The sequence below is a fragment of the Argiope bruennichi genome, chromosome 2 (assembly GCF_947563725.1).
Source record: "Argiope bruennichi chromosome 2, qqArgBrue1.1, whole genome shotgun sequence".
Classification (NCBI taxonomy): domain Eukaryota; kingdom Metazoa; phylum Arthropoda; class Arachnida; order Araneae; family Araneidae; genus Argiope; species Argiope bruennichi.
The window spans coordinates 23,564,795-23,585,553 of record NC_079152.1 but is presented as its reverse complement, the minus strand read 5'-3'; the positions used below and the strand labels follow the sequence as shown (position 1 = coordinate 23,585,553).

Genomic DNA, 20,759 nt, shown 5'->3' with positions numbered 1-20,759 from the left:
TCCATGATACCCAAATAAATATTCAAGCCCATAAATGTTTGCTTATTCTTTCATTTTCTGAACCCTGTACATGAGTGTTTCGTGTTTTAGTTGTATAGTGAAGAATTAATTTTGGACAATTTTTTTTGACTAATTAATCGAAAATTTGACGCAGATTTACAATTTTATAAGATTACTTGTCAGATTTCAAATATTTACTTAAAATAATAATGAATAATTAATTAAATAATTACTTAAATTTTTGAGTTATCGCGTATATCCACATGCGAATGTATCGTCTGGCAGAGATGTAACCCATTGATGAAGTTCACTCAAAATCTGATACGGATTCACTTTAGATGCTAAAGCTGTATACCAAATTTCATCCATGTAGCTCATTAAATTTACATTTACTAGCTCATTACTCGAGTGATTATAATGCACACTTTCATTGGCAAAAAAAAAAAAAAACCTTCTTTCGAATTTTGTTCAAGATAGAATCCTACTCATCTAATGAAAAGACGACCTATCAAATTTCCTCCTAATAGCTCATAACGTTTACAAACTACTGTATTCACAGACAGACAGACATAATTAGAATAATGAATTTTTCAGACACAAGGAGCTATGAAATGTGGAGATTTGTGAAAACCTTGAACTCGAATTTTTCGATTATTAATTTTTTTTTTTTTTTGTATATTTCGTGTATGCGAAAGTATATACAATTAATAAGATACTTGTTTCCAGTAATAATGATCGGATTGTAATTTTTTTTACTTGAGAAATCTATTTTCTCCAATCAAGCGTTTATTTGATATAAACTTTAACTGTAACTTTCTTACAACCACCATCCATCCACGACTGGTATTTTTAAATGTATTACTTCACCTTATATTCTTTGTGGCAAAAACTGTTGACATATGTTGTCAGTCACAGCTACTAGATCTGTCAGTTTTCCTTTTTATAAAATGTCAGAATCCCTAAATGCACTATCAAGGGTCGTTTGCCCCTTCTAACATCGCTATCGAGAGATATCATAAAATAAGACTTAGGCAGAGCCTCCAACAACAGCCACTGGATCGATTGCGCCAATTTTCACCCCAATTTATTTAACCAGTTTACAAGCATAGCTAACTAATTACAATGCTTTATCATTATTATGCAGTCATAATTTAAAACACTGCTTTTTTTCTGATAATTTGTATTTCATCAAAATTCATTTACATGACTATATTAATATTATTAGTATGTTCTTCTAAGACGGTTAGTATTAATATATTAATATAAATAATTTAGAGATATAAGTCAATTTTTGCATCTTGAATTAAATTGAATTACGTCTTATTACAATAAATATATAAAAAAGAATAGCTACAAAAGCATAAATAAAAATTGCACAATGGTGATAGAGCATTATGATTGAATATCTGCATTTCAAAATGGCAAAATTGTAAAGATAGCGACAGAAATTGGCGGATTGTTCCAGTTGTTCAGGTTGACAGTTGTATCAAAGTTTTATTTTGTAATATCTCTCGAAATGGAAGACAATGGAGGATCATTGATAATGTATTGGAAGGTCTTGATGTGTATATGAGACCACAGTTTTATAATAGTCATGGCTAGGAAATTTGCCACGATTTTTCTTAAAAGAGATTATACTTAGGGATTGCAATACCAGACCAAAATTTCAATACCGTTATTCGGTATTTTTCAGATCTTAATACCGGGATACCGGTTTTAATACCGGTAGTAGAAATTTTAGAAAAAGAAAGAAAACACAGGTGTTTCTTTGTTTTATTTGCCAGTTTTGTTAGAGAGTGTAAATATCACAAAAAATAATTTGTAACTTATAAATTATAACAGTATATAATCACAAAAAAGTAAAGGAACAACTTATTTATTTAAATCACAAAAAAGTGTAAATATCACTATTCAGTCTGTGGTACTATTACAAATTTTTGAAATGTGATCTTAAAAAACATAATTCATCAATTGTACTGTCATTAAGCCTGAAACATAATTTTGTGTAAAAATTACCAGCTGTCGAAAACGCTCTTTCGGCATCTACGCTAGTTGGTGGTACTGTTAGCAATGCGCGATATACTTTTTCCAAGTACTTACCTCTAAATCCCACATCTTCAAATAAATAAATTTCTCGTCGGATGGTTTTGGATATAACTGATTTCTGTATTGTATTTTGGTTCGTTGAATTTTTTTTTTATTTATCGCTAATTCTAAAATTATGTAAATACCATAAGACATTTTCTATTTCGGTATGCCTTTCTTCTGTGCGATTTTTCAATGTAATATATAATTCTTCAGACAGTGATGTTTGCGGTTCTTTCATGACTTCAACATGAAATTTATTGCTGCATTAGCTGTTAATAAATTAAAATCTCTCTGACATAATGCCTCTATAGTCAGTTTCATTGGAAGTAGAGAGGATATAGTTCTGGATATTAAGTCGAATTCACTATCTGAAAAATTAATTTGCAGGTTAAAGTCGATTGTTGCTTTTTGGATTGGATTTATAAATTTCAAAAATCGTTCCATCATTAGGAGTAAACTGTTCCAACGCGTCTTAGAATCTATTATTAACATATATTCTGTTTTATTTTCAGTTAGTATATATTTTTATAATATGGCATTTTTTGTAGGATAACGTTTAAATATCTTAACAATTTTTCGAACTTTATAAATTATAGGAAGCAATTCTTAATAGGTTAATACTTCATCCTCATTAGCAATATCTTCTTCAACAATTACATTGTCAATATCATTCTTACTCTTACTCTCTTCAATGTCGGAATTCGAAGTTTCTATATCCACGGTATTTGGATTCTTCTGTTCTTTATTTTTTTGGTATAATACATCTCTTACTTCTAATTACTCCTCCATGAGCATAGCACAATTGCTGATTTGCACCAATCAACTTTCCAACTTTTTTCATAACTGTTGCACCATGAGTCATTATGAATACAATATCTTCTTTCAGGGATAATCCATGTTTCGCTCATTTAGATTTAAGCAATTAATTAAGCCATTCATTAGCTAATTAAGTTCGCCCGCTAGGGAGACATAAAAACAAAAACGTATATTATTTGGCTATGTTGGCGATACCTGAACATATAGTGCAGACAATTTAAAAAATTTCTAGTAAATACCGAAAAACCGGTATTTAATCTTGTGAATACCGGTATTACAAAATTGTACAAATGGCTCAAAATACCGGTATTCGGTATCCAGGTATACCGGTATTGCAATCCCTAGTTGTACTGTTAAATAATGTGTTTATATTTTTCTGGAAAAAGGATAATGGAGGAAGGAGGAGGTGATTTACTATGACATATCTAAAGGTTTTAGCTATTACTATATGCCATTCAAATGGGAAACATCTTTTGAGAATTCATTTTTTTGTAAACGAAGTGTATTTGTGTACGGGCCTAAAATCACATGATTTTCATTGAGACCTCTCTTTTCTTTCGCCAATCTGAATTTTTCATACAGGATGATGAGATAAATACCTTAATTAATAGCCAAGTAAAGAATCGATTAAAAAAACTTTGCTCTTATCCCAATTGTTTTTTCGACGAGACAAATGTTTTATAATAGTTATGGCTAGGAACTCTGCCACAATTTTTCTTAAAAGAGATTGTACTGTAAAATAATGTGTTTACAATTTTCTGGAAAAAGGATAATGATGGAAGGAGGAGGTGACCTTCTATGACATATCTAAAGGTTTTAGCTATTACTATATGCCATTCAAATTGAAAAACATCTTTTGAGAATTCATTTTTATTGTAAATGAAGTGTATTTGTGTACGGGCCTAAAATCACATGATTTTCATTGAGCCCTCTCTTTTCTTTCGCCAGTCTTAATTTTGCATACAGGATGATGAGATAAATACTTTCATTAATAGTCAAGTAAAGATTCGATTTAAATAATTTTGCTCTTATCCCATTTGTTTTTTCGACGAAGTATTCGTTTCGAGTTTATTTGGAACTATTAACATTCGCCTCACAACTATTTATAGACAAGACACTTTATAGACATAATATTTAGTCATCACGCATATACATATTAATAATTACATAAATTACGTGTATTTTTAATACAATTCTCGTATTTTTCTAATAATCATATTTTCATATATAATTATTAGTTCAAAGTTATAATTATCAAAGTTTGATAGTTTCTATTACGTTGGGTAAATCTATTCTCTACCATCTCAACATCACTGATTATGACTGATTCATTTTCGTTACTGATTCATTTCGAGTCTCATTGGATTTCGTACATTTGCATGTAATTAGATACTGAATTGGTAATAATTATTAATATTCTTATAAAACGTTTCAAAAATTTTGGCACAAATTTAAAGAATTGATAGAGCGAATCTACAGGGTGGTTATAATTAAACTCCCCCTATAAACAACATCCTACAACGCTAACGGGGGAACGGATTGCTACGAAATTTGGCATATAGACTATACAGGAGATGCGCTCACGGAATTTTGAAAAGAAATTTTTAGTACCAAAATGTCCACCAGCAGGCGCCTTTTTCCGGAAAAACATTAAATTTAACAAAATAAATGACCAAAAACAGAGTACAGAAACAATATTAATAATTCAGAACAATATTGTCACGTAGATGCTATAGTATAGAACTGAATGGCACACACAAGAGGTAAATATAAACCAATTTATTAACTGAACTCTGAACTGAGAATACAGTAACTGACAAATCTTCTGCTTTTATACAAGCAAAGAAAGTTCCAGAATACTTTTCTGGAGACAGTAAGAAAAGTCCAGAACACTTGTCTGGTAAACTAAAGAAATGTCCAGTATCTTCTGTAACATGAAATTAAGGAAAACATAAAATCGAGAAATTAAGTATTTAAATATTTACATATACTATTAATCGCATTGTCTCTAGCGACATTCGAACCCAGGTCTCTTGATCATGAGACCAATGCCATGACCATTCGGCCATGGAGATTCGACTGTCTTTCTTCAATGTGGCAATATTAATAATGTGTAATAACTGAATTATGAGTAATAAAATTTAAAACCGAGAAACTCTATCAGTTCTAGGAAAAAATGTCGATATTTGCATGCTTGCGAAGAAGAGGAAGTTTTATGCAAAACAAAAGTAAGAAATGTTTCCAGTCGTTGTCATGTTTTATATCGATGTTTCCGGCTGTAATGAGGAAGGGGTTTTGTGACTTTGAATGACTTAACGAACTCCATAACGCTTCATGTGCGATGCATCACAAATGATCAGTTACGATCTGCTGCTGAACACACTGTCCATCGACTAAAAATTTTGCAAGTAAAAGAGGGTGATCAAATGGAGCACTTTTCCCCTATATCATCCTGCACAACGATTAACAACTGCTCCTCTTGTGCCATTTCGTCCTAATCTGTTCCTGTTTCTGTAAACAGAATTACTTTTTTTTTTAATTCTCAAACAGTGTACTGTTATTTTCTCCTTACTTTTACTTAATGTGATTAGAGGACAAGATAATCAGAAACTAGTCAATAAATATATTGTTTCTGGATTCTGTTTTGGTCATTTATTATGTTAAATTTAATGTTTTTCTAGAAAAAGGCGCCGTCTTGTGGATATTTTGGAACTAATTTTTTTTCGAAATTCCGTGAGTGCATCTCGTGTATTGTCTATATGTTACCGTTTAAGTATTAAATCCGTTATTTTATAGAATAACTAGTTATTCATGAAATAACTGATCGTGTCTGTTAAAGTGTAAAACTCTCTTGTATTTCATTGTTTAACTAGTTATTTCATAGAATAACGATCTGCAGCCCGTTAAAGTGTAAAATAATCTATATCATGTATCTCGCACGACAAATACATTTACCTTCCACCCCTACTGCATTTATGTTTTTGTTTGTTTGTTTTAGAAATAAAAAAATGTTTTTGTTTTAGAAATAATGTTCTTTGTAATTCCAAGCGTCATTTTAGTAATCCTTGTTGTAACAAATGATTTTATGGTACTTTTCCATAAATACCATTTATACGTTGCATAAATTAGATATATTGCTTCGTTTTCATTTTAATTGTCTATCATTAGTTTAATTTCATTTTAGATAAATTGTTTATTTTACACTTTAACTGTCTCTCATTAGTTAATTTATAGAATACCTAGTTATTTCATAGAATAACTAGTTAAAATGTCAAATTAATAACATATTACACACTTTAACGGACACGATCAGTTATTTCATCGAATAACTAGGTATTCTATGAAATAACTGCATTATATACTTTAACGGTAACATATATACCAAATTTCACTGCAATCCGTCCACCCTTTTGCGTTGTAGGATGCTGTTTATAGGGGAAGTTTAATTATAACCACCCTGTATAACGCCTGCTATCTAACTTAGCGTTTATCGAGATATGAATATTTTAGAGTTCTATATTCATGATGAGAAAACTAATTTTGTAAAAAATGTAATATAATAAAGCACCGTTTATACATCTTTTAAAGGTTTGGCATAAGATGACATATAAATAAAAACTCTGAAAAACGAAATTTTAATAAATAAAACTGATTGTTACAAATTTAATGCTCTAATGAAAATTCATTGAAAAGTACTAATTTTAGGTTTTTTTAAAGATATGACTAATTTAATGATTAATTACGATTAGGGATTGCAATACCGGTATACCGGGATACCGAATACCGGTATTTTGAGCCATTTTACAATTTCGTAATACCGGTATTCACAAGTTTAAATACCGGTTTTTCGGTATTTACTAGAAATATTTTAAATTGTCTCCACAGGGATCGCCAACATAGCAAAATAGTATACGTTTTTGTTTTTATATCTGCCCAACTGGCGAAATTAATTAGCTAATTAATGGCTTAATTAATTGCTTAAATCTAAATTAGCGAAACATGGATTATCCCTGAAAGAAGATATTGTATCTATAACGACTCCTAGAGCAACAGTTATGAAAAAATTTGGAAAGTTGATTGGTGCAAATCAGCAATTGTGCTTTGCTCATGGATTTCAATTAGGTGTAAATACCAAATACCAAATATACCAAAAAAATAAAGAATAGAAGAATCCAAATATTGTGGATATAGAAACTTCGGATTCCGACATTGAAGAGAGTAAGAGTGAGAGTGATATTGACAATGAAGATAATGACAATGTAATTGTGGAAGAAGATATTGCTAATGAGGATGAAATATTAACCCATCAAGAATTGCTTCCTATAATTTATAAAGTTCGAAAAATTTTTAAGATATTTAAACTTTCCCCTACAAAAAATTTCATATTAAAAATATATATACTAACTGAAAATAAAACACAATATATGTCAATAATATATTCTAAGACACGTTGGAACAGTTTACTCCTAATGATGGAACGGTTTTTGAAATTTAGAAATCCAATCCAAAAAGCAATAATCAACTTAAACCTGCAAATTAATTTTTTCAGACAGTGAATTCGTCTTAATATCCAGAACTATACCAGTTCAACTTCCAATAAAACTGACTATAGAGGCATTATGTCGGAGAGATTTTAATTTATTAACAGCTAATGCAACAATAAATTTCATGTTGCAATCATGAAAGAACAGCACAAATCACTATCTGAAGAACGTAGACGTAGATGCCGAAAGAGCGTTTACGACAGCTGGTAATTTTTACACAAAATTACTTTTCAGCTTTAATGACAGTACAACTGATGCATTATGTTTTTTAAGATCATATTTCAAAAATTTGTATTAGTACCACAGACTGAATAGTGATATTTACAATTTTTTTTTTTTTGTGATTTAAATAAATAAGTTGTTTCTTTACTTTTTTGTGATTCTTTATATACTGTTATAATTTATAAGTTCCATATTATTTTTTGTGATATTACACTCTTTTATAAAACTGGCAAATAAAACAAAGAACACCTGGTTTTCTTTCTTTTTCTAAAATTTCTAATACCGGTATTAAACCCGGTATCCCGGTATTAAGATCTATAAAATACCGAATACCGGTATTGAAATTTTGGTCCGGTATTGCAATCCCTAATTACGATGTTACATGCTACTCGTTTCGCGTGTCAATACTTTATGAAAGCAACTTCATTTCTTTCAAATATCAACTGCCCAGACTTTTAGAAAAGTCCTCACAATATTTTGCATAACTTAGATTTCCATTACAGTCTCTAATGAAACTATTACATGTTTTTTTATTTTGAATGTATGTCACAAGCAATTTTTTTTTAATTCACTACTTAATAAAAATTTTATACTGCTGTGCGTTTCTGGAACTCCTGATTATCTGTTTTGGGCGATTTAAGTCAATGGATTAGATGACTGAATTTCCGAAATTCTTTGTAAGTCTTGACCTTCATCCAGTCAGAGGTGTTTCTTCCTGGCCAGGTTTCTTTTTTTCAGCTGATCATTTTGCATCATACTACTTTATTTTAATTTGGAACTTCTGTATTTATTGTTCATTTGGCCAGTTTAATTTTGTGGATTATCCGGGTTACTTCTCTATCTAATTAAGCTGATAATTTACTGCATTGTGAAACAAAATACAAACATCTACTCCACCATCTTTCATCTCACACCTGTTTTGGCAAAATCAAAGCTTTCCGGCGCATGCGCCGAGAGGATTTCCATATCTGAGAATAGGCAGTAAAAGAAAAGGAATTATGGATATTTCGGGAGTTTACAAGAAACAATTCTATTTACAGGAAATAACTATTTCAAAAAAATATGGGGTGAACCGGAGTTTAACACTCTTCTTCGCCAAGTTGTGATAACACGCCAAAGCTGGCAACCTCCAGACTGGCAAACCTATTATCTTTGGCCTTCATTATGCGTTATAATTGGACATCTGCTCCCTCGCTTTTGAACATTTCGCAAAACACGACGCTAGACCGTTGTTGGCGAGTTGGCGATTTTTGAAAATTGTGCCAAGCAGGCGGTTAAACTCCGGTCGTATCAAAATATGTTTTAAAATCTTAATAATATGTTTCAGGAAAATGCTTTAGACCCCAGTGGCCCATTTGAAAGGGCAATGTTACACAATTTCCCCCTATCTAAGATCATATTTTTAATATTTAATTAAATTTAAGAACTCTTTTTTTTTTCTTGTTTTAGGTTCCGGAAAAGTGAATATTGCAAGTACAAAGCAGAGGAGTGTGCAGCCAATCCTTACAATTTGGTGAGTAAATACGTCTCTCAATAAATTTGAAAAGCGGAAAAAAATTTAAAAAGCGTCTGCAATATATTTTGATTTTCGTCATCTTTTGGAAAAGCCTAAATTAAATAAAAAATAGGAAAATAATACTGCGTAGATCCTTCTGTAATAATGAATGTTTGTTTGGATTTTATTTCTTCCGGGAATTTTTTGCTATTTGCTGAAAGGAAACGGATCATTTAATGAGCGTGACGTAAAAAACTATCAAAACTTTTTCTTATTGGGATCAATTTGATTGTTTTCATTAATTAAATGGGTCCATTCGTTACGTTTTCAGTAACAGTAAATAAATAATTTTTTAAAGTCTTTAATATACATTTGATGATTCTATTACAATGCATTAAGTCGAAGCAGCAATACAAATTTATCAGTTTTTAAAGATTTCTTGAAAGCTTCTTTGCATTCTCTTGAATTTCTTATGAGCGTATTGCTGAAATATCGTCTGTAATCCGAACTTATTTTGCTTCACTGGAATTAAAATTTCGAAATTATAAGAATTTCTTTATTTCTGATTTTCATAACTTAAATACGTCTACACAATATGCTCCCAGTGATCGTAAGCAAATTTTTAACCCTTTAATATATTTACCGACTTTACTGCAATGCATTCGATCCAAACAATCACAGAAAATATTTATATTTTTTAAGCTATAGTTAAACATATGAATTAAGAAGGTTATTTTTTTTATTACATAGTTGTGGAAAGTGCTTTATAAAAATTACTTTCTTATTTATTGAAATTATTTTTAAAACTATTAAAAATTTTTATTATAATTATTATTACTTATTATAATTACTACCTATCTATTTAATTAAAATGTATTGTAAAATTTGTTAAATATTAAAATTAATCTTTACAATCATTTTCTATTTAATGATGTTTTTTTTTTTACTTCCTGTACTCAGTTTTTCTTTATTCCCATTTTGTCCCTCGGGGGGGGGCACCTCGAAATGAGGATGAGATGCTTCCAGCATAGTGGTTGGATCTCGCCACCCTGGAGGGTACACTAATAGGTGGGGGATCTGGCTCCTCCCATCGATGACGGGACGTACTTCCTTCGGGGAGGGTTGTACCGTGGCCGGTGGCGGCCCTTAGGACTCAACCACAGTTCCCGCCAATGTTGCTGTTGCGGCGGTCCGGTCATTCAGTTTTATGGTTTTAATCCGTGTGCCTTCGGGCGGGTCGGAGAGTTAGATGGTTGACTTATTCCCATTTTTGAAAAACCGAATTTTTGTTGTGACCTCATCAGCTAAAATCCAATGTATGCATATTTATGTTACTGTTATGCAGAATGCTGAGAAAGACAGTAAGTAGCTAAGCTCAAGTGTAGGCCCTTTACTCTTATTGTTGAGAAGTTTTCATAACTAAATTCTCGTGTGTATATTTTTATTTAATTGCTAAGGAAAATGTTGGGAAAATTATAATTATTTATATTATTTCTCGCTCAAAGAGGTTTTTCGGTTACAGACCATCTCAGAGTTCTATATTGGTGAAGTGATCTTCCAACTGCTTTCTGAGAAAAATCTGGCAATGAAAGAGCAGCTGGGACACTCAGCTGATATGATTCAGAGCTGCATTTTCAATGGAATCCCACAGATGGGAGCAGAGGAATGCTCACAGTGAGTTCTGAATCCCTCAGATTTATCAAATGAATAAAAAGTTAATTCTTATGACACAAACCCTAAAACAATTTATATGAAATCGTCATTCCTTTCAGAATTTTGAAATTTTGAGCATAAATGCATAAAACTAATTGGTTTAAATATAATTTCAATATGCATTTATGACTTCATTTACGTGCTTTTTTCTATTACTTCAGAATTCTACAATATTCCTATGATCCCGACTACGGCAACTGTTGGACTATACCACCAAGAAATAGCAAAGGCCACGTCCTGGAGGCGAGGGAGGCAGATTTCTGGCAGGAAGCTAATGGTAAGTGGAAAACATTTGTTTCTATCAATCATGCTTGAACTCACAGATCCTAATTCAATCGTACAGATTGTTTTTATGCTCTTGAAACACATTATGGCAAAGTTCACATTTCAAAGATAGATTTAGATACTAGGTACTAAGTTTGAAGTTTGTCGCCATTGCCATGGAATATTTTTTTTTGTGTGTGTGCAGATCTTTCTTTGTTGATTGATCTGGAGTCCGATGAATTCATGGAGAAAAGACGTCGACCAGGCATCATCGTGACAGTACATGACGACTCCACAGCGCCGGATATACACACTGACGGCCACCTCATTGGATCAGGGTACATCTACACATTCACAATACAAAAGGTAATACGCAGAGTGGTTCAAATAAAATATATGATCCTTAGTTCCCTTTCTACTGAATGAATGTGAATAAAAATTCACATTCATTCAGTAGAAATGGAGCTAAAAAGGATATGAAAACTAAAGGTTTTCATATCCGTTTTAGTTATATCCCGAGTCACGTAGGCATTTCTGGGAATGAAGAAGCTGATTCAGCTGCAAAATCTGCAGATACTTTTTTGTCCCATAAACTTCCATATTGCGACATTAAGAGATTTTTCATAAAACATATTTATTCAACATGGCAATTAACATGGGATTTGAAGACCGAGAATAAACTTCATTCCGTCAAGCCTACAGTTGGTTTATGGCCTGTTCACCCTATACGGGAGGTTGATGTGAAATTGACTCGCCTCCGTATAGGACACACCCGCTTTACTCATCGTCATCTCATCTTGCGTGAAAGGGTGCCAATTTGCCCCACTTGTCATATTGCTTTTAGTGTGAAACATATTTTAATTGATTGTCCTGATTTTAATGCTCATCGTCATAATTTTTTCAACTCGTCTTCTCTTAACTTGCAATACTTGGTGGGTGAGAAATACCATCCAAATATTTTTAAAATTTTTAAGAGCTATACGCTTCCCCAACTGTATTTAACACCTTTTTCGTATGGTTTTCATTTTTTGTAAAATAAGTCTTCATTGCATGATTATTTTGCATTTACATTAATCATTGTCTTTCGTTAAAATAGTTTTATAATATTTGTATCAACATTTTTATGGAGTTTTAATTACTTACACTAACTTTTAAAATCGTTTTGGTTTAAATGTCTGTTTTGATTTTACCGTAAGCTTGGCGCAGTATAGCCAAAAATGGCTCTTGCGCCAATAAACCATACAACAACAACAACAGTGAATAAAAATTCCTATATTTGTTACTTAGAACATGAACCCGGAAAAGTAGTTTGAAATTTTGACAAAAAAGGGCATTTTAATGAAATACCCCTTTTTCTGTGATCCTAACGTTGAAGAATAACAGTTCAAAAATAAAAGAATAAAAGAAAGTCTTACTTATTTACACACCTATATGCTCTAATTGGATATCTTATCGGTCAACAATATGCTGAAAATGTTATACCATCATGTTATAAATGGCCATATACAACATTTCAGTATTAATGAAGGAGATCATGGTACTGATAACAAATGCAACAATTTAGATAAATGAGATTTAATACTTGATTACAATTACTACAATTAATAGTTACTTACTAAAATTACAATTACTTACAAAAATTGTATTTAATTACTAAATTGAAGTTCTGTGTCAGATTTTGATTTCAAGATCGTCAAATAATGCACACTCAGTTTTCTTCACTATACTATTACGAAACATGAGATTTTGTGTGTGCGAAGTTGAAAATAAAAATCTGAGTACTAGCGACTTAAGGCTCCCAATTTTTATTCAAGAGAGAAGGAGATATGACGCCTTTATTAGTATGTGGAAATTTCTAGGAGATATCTTCCACTGGTTTATCCTAGTAATGTATAAAACTTGAAATGCTGTCTGTAATTGCATAATGCTTCCTGGAATTCCATAATGAGTCTTTTATGAAGGAAATATAATTCAAACTGCTCTTAGGTTAAATCTTTGGACTTAGAGCTCCTACATTTGGCAGAGTCTCTTCTTAGCTTGTAAGTGCTTAAAAAGAAAGTTTTTAAAAAATTTTGATTGCATTTGTAATTGACAATTAATCAAAATATCGAAGTTTTCTCTTATTAACGGCGGACTATGACACTGCATAAAAAACATCTTCACTGCACTTTAAAATTAAAGAATAATCGAGTTTTTCAATCATATCTATTCCCCCCTGTTGTAGGTGCATTACTCTATCTTCTCTTTTGGATAATAGATGGCGTTGCCTGATTAGGAACGCATCCCATAGTGCATTGCGATTTTTATTATAATGAAATGAGATGCTGTTCTTTAAAGTGAACTCTCGTTAATGTCTTGTCTTTCGAGTTTGTGTTTGTTTTGTGTGAAATGTGATCAGTAAAGAAATATTCCCGAAAACATAAATCCTTTTGCTTCCACTGCACGGATCATAACGATATTCATTCCACCACATTTGGCGCCATTGAATCTCAAGCAACTGCTATACCGCTAATTTTAATAAATTTCTTTAAAGTACATTTAAGTGCATATAATAACAAGAAATCTTTTTATTTTAATAACTGGATTTACACTTAGTTAATACATTTTTTATGCACTTTACGTTGTTTATAATTAAGAAAGTGTTTTAAAAATAAACTATAGATAGAGCAATTAAGCCTCAAGCATGTTTTTAACAAGAGGAAGGGACCTCCTTTAAATATTTTGTTGTGTTTACAGACCTCGATTGAGCTGCTCCCGTTGCCGTACAAGACAAACTGTACGGATTACTTCAATTTGCCGTGGCAGAAGAATTTAAAAAGGAGACTTACTTCGAGGGTAATTATCTCTTTTTCTCTCTGCTTTTACCGTGAAGTGGATTTGCTGAAAATTTCTCGACAAGAAATGATAGAAAAATTTAATTTAATTCGAAATCTGCGTAAGAGATTTATTTGATAAAAACCGGAATTTATTGTTGATTTCTCGGAAATTGTTGATGTCCTCTTCTACAGTAAAACTATTAAGTTATTCACTTTTTAAATTCAACTTCGGCATTATTTTTAAAAGTTTAACAAAAAATGCTGCTCTTTGGATTTTTGGTATTTTCGAATCAAAATAAATCCTATGTTATAAAATACCAGTAACATGATTCGTCTTTTTATTAACATTTTTTGGAAATATGATATTCCAACCTATAAATAGATGATTGTATCGTATCGAATCAAATTATTATACCCCAAATCGATATAAAATGATCTTATATAACACAAATTATGTCTCCTGTGTTTATTTCTGAAGTATTAAATAGATATATCAATTCTTTTTTTTTCGGATTCATATCATATTTATTTAAATATCTCTTAATGTTTTTTGTATAACAGTTGTGTACGGTGGGGTGTTCTCAGTATTACCAAAACCTAAAGTGCAAATTCGTCACTCAGAATTTAAGCCTTTTCTACAAAGAGCTGCCTTATGATCCAGAAAAAATCACAGAAGGTAAGGAATTAATTTTAAGCAATTAGAAAGAACTAACACTTATTAGTTTAGTTCAAAAAATGGACAAGATGCTTCATTAATAGATTTAATGTCACTTGTTAATTCATATTAGATATTTCAAAGATTGAGCAAGAATATATATTGTTTAATTATATAGTAGTAAAGTGGTAAATGAGAAGTTTCTTGTTTCATTTCAAAGTTTCAGAAATTTTCTGTGTTTATTTAAATATATAAATCATGGATAGAAATATTCAATTCACAATTCCGTCAACTCAATTAAGCAGTACATTTCTTCAAAAGCTATAAATTTTGTATGGAAAAAATATTGTTCTTAAAAGATAAATGATATAATCTATTCTTAAAAGATAAAAGATTAGCATAAATTTCTCAATTTGTTACTTATTATCAGTTTCTCAAATTTATGCTCAAAATACATTATTTGATGTTTTAGAGTATTCACGAAGCTTAAATCTTCATAATTACTGTCTTTGCTGATAAAATACCTTTTACGGACGGCAACAAGTTATAGAAAATTGATAAAAAATTTCGAAAGTTCCGCTATTCTAACTGTTTTGATTGTTAAAGTCCATTTACTTTAACTAACGTGTCCTAGCATTATCTAAGAGTTTTTTGAAAATTTATATTAGATTTCTGAATGATAAATGAAAAATACTGTCGTTTAACAAATTTATCTCAATTTTTCAAATTCCTCAAGGGGAAAAAATGAATTTTTTGCAACCAATACTGATTATTTCTCGTTTTTATACTCTCGTATACGAATTATGGAAAAAGAAGAAATAGAAATGTTATAATCGTCAAAGAAATTCGAAATTTTGTCTATTCTACACGCTTCAGACTACAGTGAGTTCAACAAACATCATAAACAGAATTATGTCTCTCTATTTGTTGATACGTTAATTCGAACACGCTTTGATCTAGAGGGGTGCAATTGGATACATGAATTTTATTCCAAATTTTGAACGAAATTCATTCAAAGAAATTTGTTTGAGTGATTATGATAATTACAAATTTTAAAAAGCTAGATGAATAGAATTTGGTACATAGTTGCAACATTTAAAGTATAGATCCTTACAAAATTTTGAATCAAAGGGCTAAGTGTCTGTCTGTCTGCACATCTCACGCATGTAAGCGCGATAACTAAGGAAATAAAGACATTGAATAGCATTTAGTATGAGACCTTCTTTAGTATGAGATCGAGCAATAGAAGATCACGCCTATCTCAGAAACACCACATGACTGCAATGGCAAATTGGCAAATAGTTGTTCCGATAAGGCAACCATTTGCCACTGATCCAATGAGGGCACGTGATGTCCTTTCCCGAGCATTGGTTGGCCTCGTGTGAACGCTACTTTAATGTCCACGACCTTACCAAAGTCTAGGATTTTGATGCGAAAAGGAAGCGGATAACGCTTTTATTACGAAGAAGGAAAATGTTCCGTGCAGGCCACTTCCGTTTATTTCGTATTTCGTTAGTAAATGCAGTCTGATGTTTACAACAAATGCTAAAAGAAAAGAAAAATCGTTATTGGTTGTTGGACTTTCAGTTTTTTTTTCTTTGCTTTTGTAAAATTTAGAAAATTGAGCTGGGTGGAATCAACAATGTGTTTCTTTTCAGAGGAGAGAGTATGTGCCGAAGCAGAGGAGAAACGGACTCAGGATTATTGTAGAAGCATCTGTGGTCTTCCGTGCAGGTAAAACATCGCTTCCTTCATATATCTTTCAACCTATTTTTTAAGTTTCGAATGGGCCCTTCTGAGACACATTTATTAATCTGAATGCTGATATCACAAAATTCAAATTTCCGTGAGAAATTCATTGACCATCAACGGCAAATTCAATGTGTACATTGCCTTTGCAGTGACTCGTCAATGGAATTGATTCCTTAGCTGAGACTCTAACACTACATCCCTTCCTCTTAAATGGGCTCTTCTGAGACTCATTCATCAATCTGAATGTTGATATCACAAAATCCAAATCTCCGTGAGAAATTCATTGGCCATCAATGGCAAATTCAATGTGTACATTGCTTTTGCAGTGGTTCGTCAGTGGAATTGATTCCTAAGCTGAGACTCTAACACTATATCCCTTCCTCTTAAATGGGAAAGGATATACTATATTCCTTCCTCATTCCTGCATTGTCTTTGCAGTGACTCTGTGTGGAATTGATTCATTATCTGAGAGTCTAACACTGCCTCATTTCCTCTTAAATGGAGATTTTTTTAATTCTTTGTTTTGTATTTTGCTTGTGAAGAACTAACCACCTTTGGCAACCATCTGGTTTGCAGGTATGAAGAATCGCTAAAATTTTCAATTAAATATTTTATGTAACTTGGTCCTATTGGCTTCCTTAAAAAATTACTTTTAAGCTTCAAATTTTATAAGTTATGCAGCTCGGGCTGCTTCCTTTATTTTCTATCAGCTCCTTAAAATTTGAATTTGAAAATTTGACACGGGCGTAATTAAAATTTAACTAATGCAAAACTGTATTTGATGAAACTATATATTTTTACAAAAATTTTTCCTACAAATACCACCAATCAATAGTAATGACGCAGCTCATTTAATCGCTAATTCAGCAGCTTGCTTGCTGTCTAATCCTCCAAAATCTCTGTTACTTGTCGGCGACTCCGACTACTCTCACACACGACTCCTTAGCAGCTTCAGAGTGCCTGTCTTTTATAGTTCCAGGAGGCTGGGCTAGAATCTTTCAGACCAATCAGGACGTACCTGGGTGTATCTCGGGTCTTAGTGGATGGATCGTGAAAGTTCTCGAACTTTCCAGCATTATCCATTTTGTACATTTGTATTATAGAGGTTTAATTCTTGGTTAATTATTTTTATCTGCCCTGTTCGTCTTAAAATGACTCTTTACTAGAATACAGTTAAATCAATACATGTAGCTAAAGCGAAAATTTCACGATTTGACTAGCGATAAATAAGGCACTAACTAAAAGGCTGGTAGGGCGTTGGATTCGCGTCCTTTAGTTTGTGAGCTCTAACAAAGCCGGCCAAATATTTTCCGCCCACAGTGCACGTATAAATCTATCGTAGCCACAAAGTCCTCCAGATAGAGACAGGGGTGTACTGAATCAGAGGTGATCGTTCTCTGATTCAGGTCCAAATTACGATCAGTGAATGAAATGTCTGAATAAAGTCTGCCCAGTGAAAAGAGCTGTGACGCAAGAATAGCTGAGACGTAGTCTTGGCCTTAGATGGCACTACTGAAACAAGAGATGCTAAAACTCGGCTTAAAATTGCTGACTTTGACAGAGGGATTGTCTATGACAGGTTCCATAAGCAACAACAACAAGGAATTAAATTTTCCAAATCTTGATATTATCTTGAATAAGGAATTTTCTTGGCGATATAAGTAAATGCTAAATCCTTTTAGCTTGCAAGAGCAAGTTAATCACTGGCCGTATTAAATTCTTGACTCTGCTTATTTAAAACTCCACTCCATTCTCGAAATTTTTTAAATGCATGCTTGATTAGTACTAATATGATAAACAGTGTCTCTGTTTTTTGTGTGTGTTTTTTTGTCTGATTTTGTAACTATGGTTTTTTCTTTTCCTTTTGCTCTGCGTTAAGATTCTCTACTAACTGGCCAGACAAAGAATAAAAATTATTGCTTCAGTGTTTTGCACTGTTTGTTTAAAGCATTTCATCAAAATTGTTTTTGAAAAGTGGAGTGAAAATTAGAGGTTTTTCATCACAATAATGCTCTCTCTCAGAGTGCAAATTATTTATTGTGAATTTTTTGACAAACTTTCAGACATAGCTCGACAAATTCAGTATCACCTGATGTGACACGTTTCTTATTTCCAGATTTTAAATTGCCTGTCTTTGGTCACCATTTCCCGTCCATTAACTGATAAAAGAAAATTTTCAATAAACTCTGAAAAAATTTCGCGAAAAAAGACCTGTAAAGTATGGTTTGATGATTAAAATCATTAGCAATACTGCATTCAGTCACCGGGGATTTCTTTAAAGGAAACGTAACAAATTTTTAAGAATAAATTGATACTTCTTGTTTTGTGTAACCTTTTGCCCCGAGTGGTATTTCCTTCATTCACCAGGAAAGAGGAAACAATAATTCACCTGATCATGAATTTTCATTAAAAAAAATAAATATTAACCAAAATTAATAATTAACAGTGATTAAATAGTTCCGAAATTTTCGTAAAAGAGCAATATTCTTGCTCCTGAATTGCTTTATAACATTTCACTAATTTTATAACTTGATTCAAATATATTATATTAGACAATTATACCAGTGAAGATAAACTGTACATCGAATCTTTGCATTCGTAAATGGATTTAATCACAATCATTCTATGTGAAATTCAATTAAAATATCCCTGTTTTGGTGGATGAAATTAATGAATGATATTATTTATATGAAAGGAATAATATATATATATATATATTTGCATTTTTAAAACTTTTCTTCAGAATTTTTTGTAATGAAATATATAAAGTAAAGGTATTATAAGCATAAAAAAAAAAAAAAAAATTGAAATCCGAAATTTGAAAGAATTATCGCATCTCATACCTTCAGTTCGAAAGCACATTTTTAGAATTATATCTACACGACAACTCAAAAACACTTTCAGCAACACGCATGAAATTTGGTACGTCTTCTTTGCATCAAATTGGCAGATTTCTATCAAATTTTCGACGAAATCCATACTCAAAAAGTATGTCTGTCCCTGTTTGAGATCAAACGAACCCATAATTTCAAAACGCAAGGAGCTATATGGATAAAATTTTGCACCAGATTTGGCACACCGTATAAAATTTTATATATTATAGAATCCCCTATGGCATTATTTCTCTATTATTCTGTATATTTGTAAAAAAAATAACGTAACTAATTAAATAAATGAAATTTGGTATATGATCTTACCGAAATTGTAGTTCCTTATCAGATTTGAACTTAGATCCATGGATAAAAACTGTCGCAAGTTCATATTTGATTTTTCTTCATTATACTATGAAGTACAAAGTGTTCATGAGTGGTGCACTTAAAGTAAAAATCTGAACACTCGTAGCGTTGAAGATTTATATTTTTTATGTCAGAGGGAAGAGAAAACGCCTTGAACATATACTGGAACACCATTCACGTTGTTTTAATTATCGAATAAATATTTAAACAATATAAATTGAATGGTATTAAATGGATGCTAAATTATTGCGAAAATAATTATGAATGATTTCTTTTCGTGATGATTATCCCCCCCCCCCAGGGGGCACCTCGAAATGAGGATGAGAAGCTTCCAGCATGGTGGTTGGTTCTCGCCCCCTGGAGGGTACACGAAAAGGAGGAAGTTTAGTTCCTCCCATCGATGGCGGGACGTACTGCCTTAGGGAAGGATTGTACCGTGGCCGTACCCTTAGAGCTCAACCACAGATCTCGGCAGTGCTGGTGTAGCGGTGGTCCGGTCATTCAGTTTTTTAATCCGTGTGCCTTCGGGAGGGTCGTAGAATTAGTGATATGACTTTTCCTGTTCATTATGTATGTAATAAATCCAATAATTACTTTCTAAACTAGATTCATGCAACTCACATGGTAATAAATTCAACGCATTTTGAAGAAAATGCTTTATAAATGAATATTCAGCATTTGTCTTTAGTTAAAAACTTTTTTATATTTTACAGTTTTATTCTGAAAAATCTTTGGCAATCAAACAGTTTTCAATTCAATTAAATTAAGAACAATTCAATTTAACATTATAAAGGCCCAATAAAAATAATGCAGGATTTCAGATATGAAATATCAGAACTAAATATCAGATATAAACACATCAGATATAAACATAATATCAGATATAAACACATTTTATATCTTAGGTATAAGTTAAGATGAATTGTCTCAGGGAAATTATCCTTACCACAATTTATAATGCTTACAGTGAATATATTCTTTTTACTTCATAAATGTGTTTTATCTTGCAACAAAAATATTTATGGTAATTATGTATTTTCATTATATGAATTATTGAAATCTGAATTCTAAATAAGTGAAATTCATGGCATTTCAGAAAATTATAATATTTCTAACATTAAATAAACAACAATAGAACATTGAAATAAATAATCTAAC

At 31.6% G+C, this 20,759-nt stretch overlaps 1 protein-coding gene across 1 annotated transcript in view; it reads left to right on the top strand.

Moving 5' to 3' along the window:
• Positions 1 to 20,759, top strand: part of LOC129962128 (acid-sensing ion channel 4-A-like) — a 36,852-nt gene that overhangs the window by 743 nt on the left and 15,350 nt on the right. The window contains exons 2-7 of the mRNA XM_056075867.1: positions 9,120 to 9,183; positions 10,688 to 10,839; positions 11,040 to 11,155; positions 11,348 to 11,508; positions 14,520 to 14,634; positions 16,272 to 16,347. Coding sequence (XP_055931842.1) covers positions 9,120 to 9,183; positions 10,688 to 10,839; positions 11,040 to 11,155; positions 11,348 to 11,508; positions 14,520 to 14,634; positions 16,272 to 16,347 — 684 coding nt within the window. The remainder of the gene's footprint in view (positions 1 to 9,119; positions 9,184 to 10,687; positions 10,840 to 11,039; positions 11,156 to 11,347; positions 11,509 to 14,519; positions 14,635 to 16,271; positions 16,348 to 20,759) is intronic.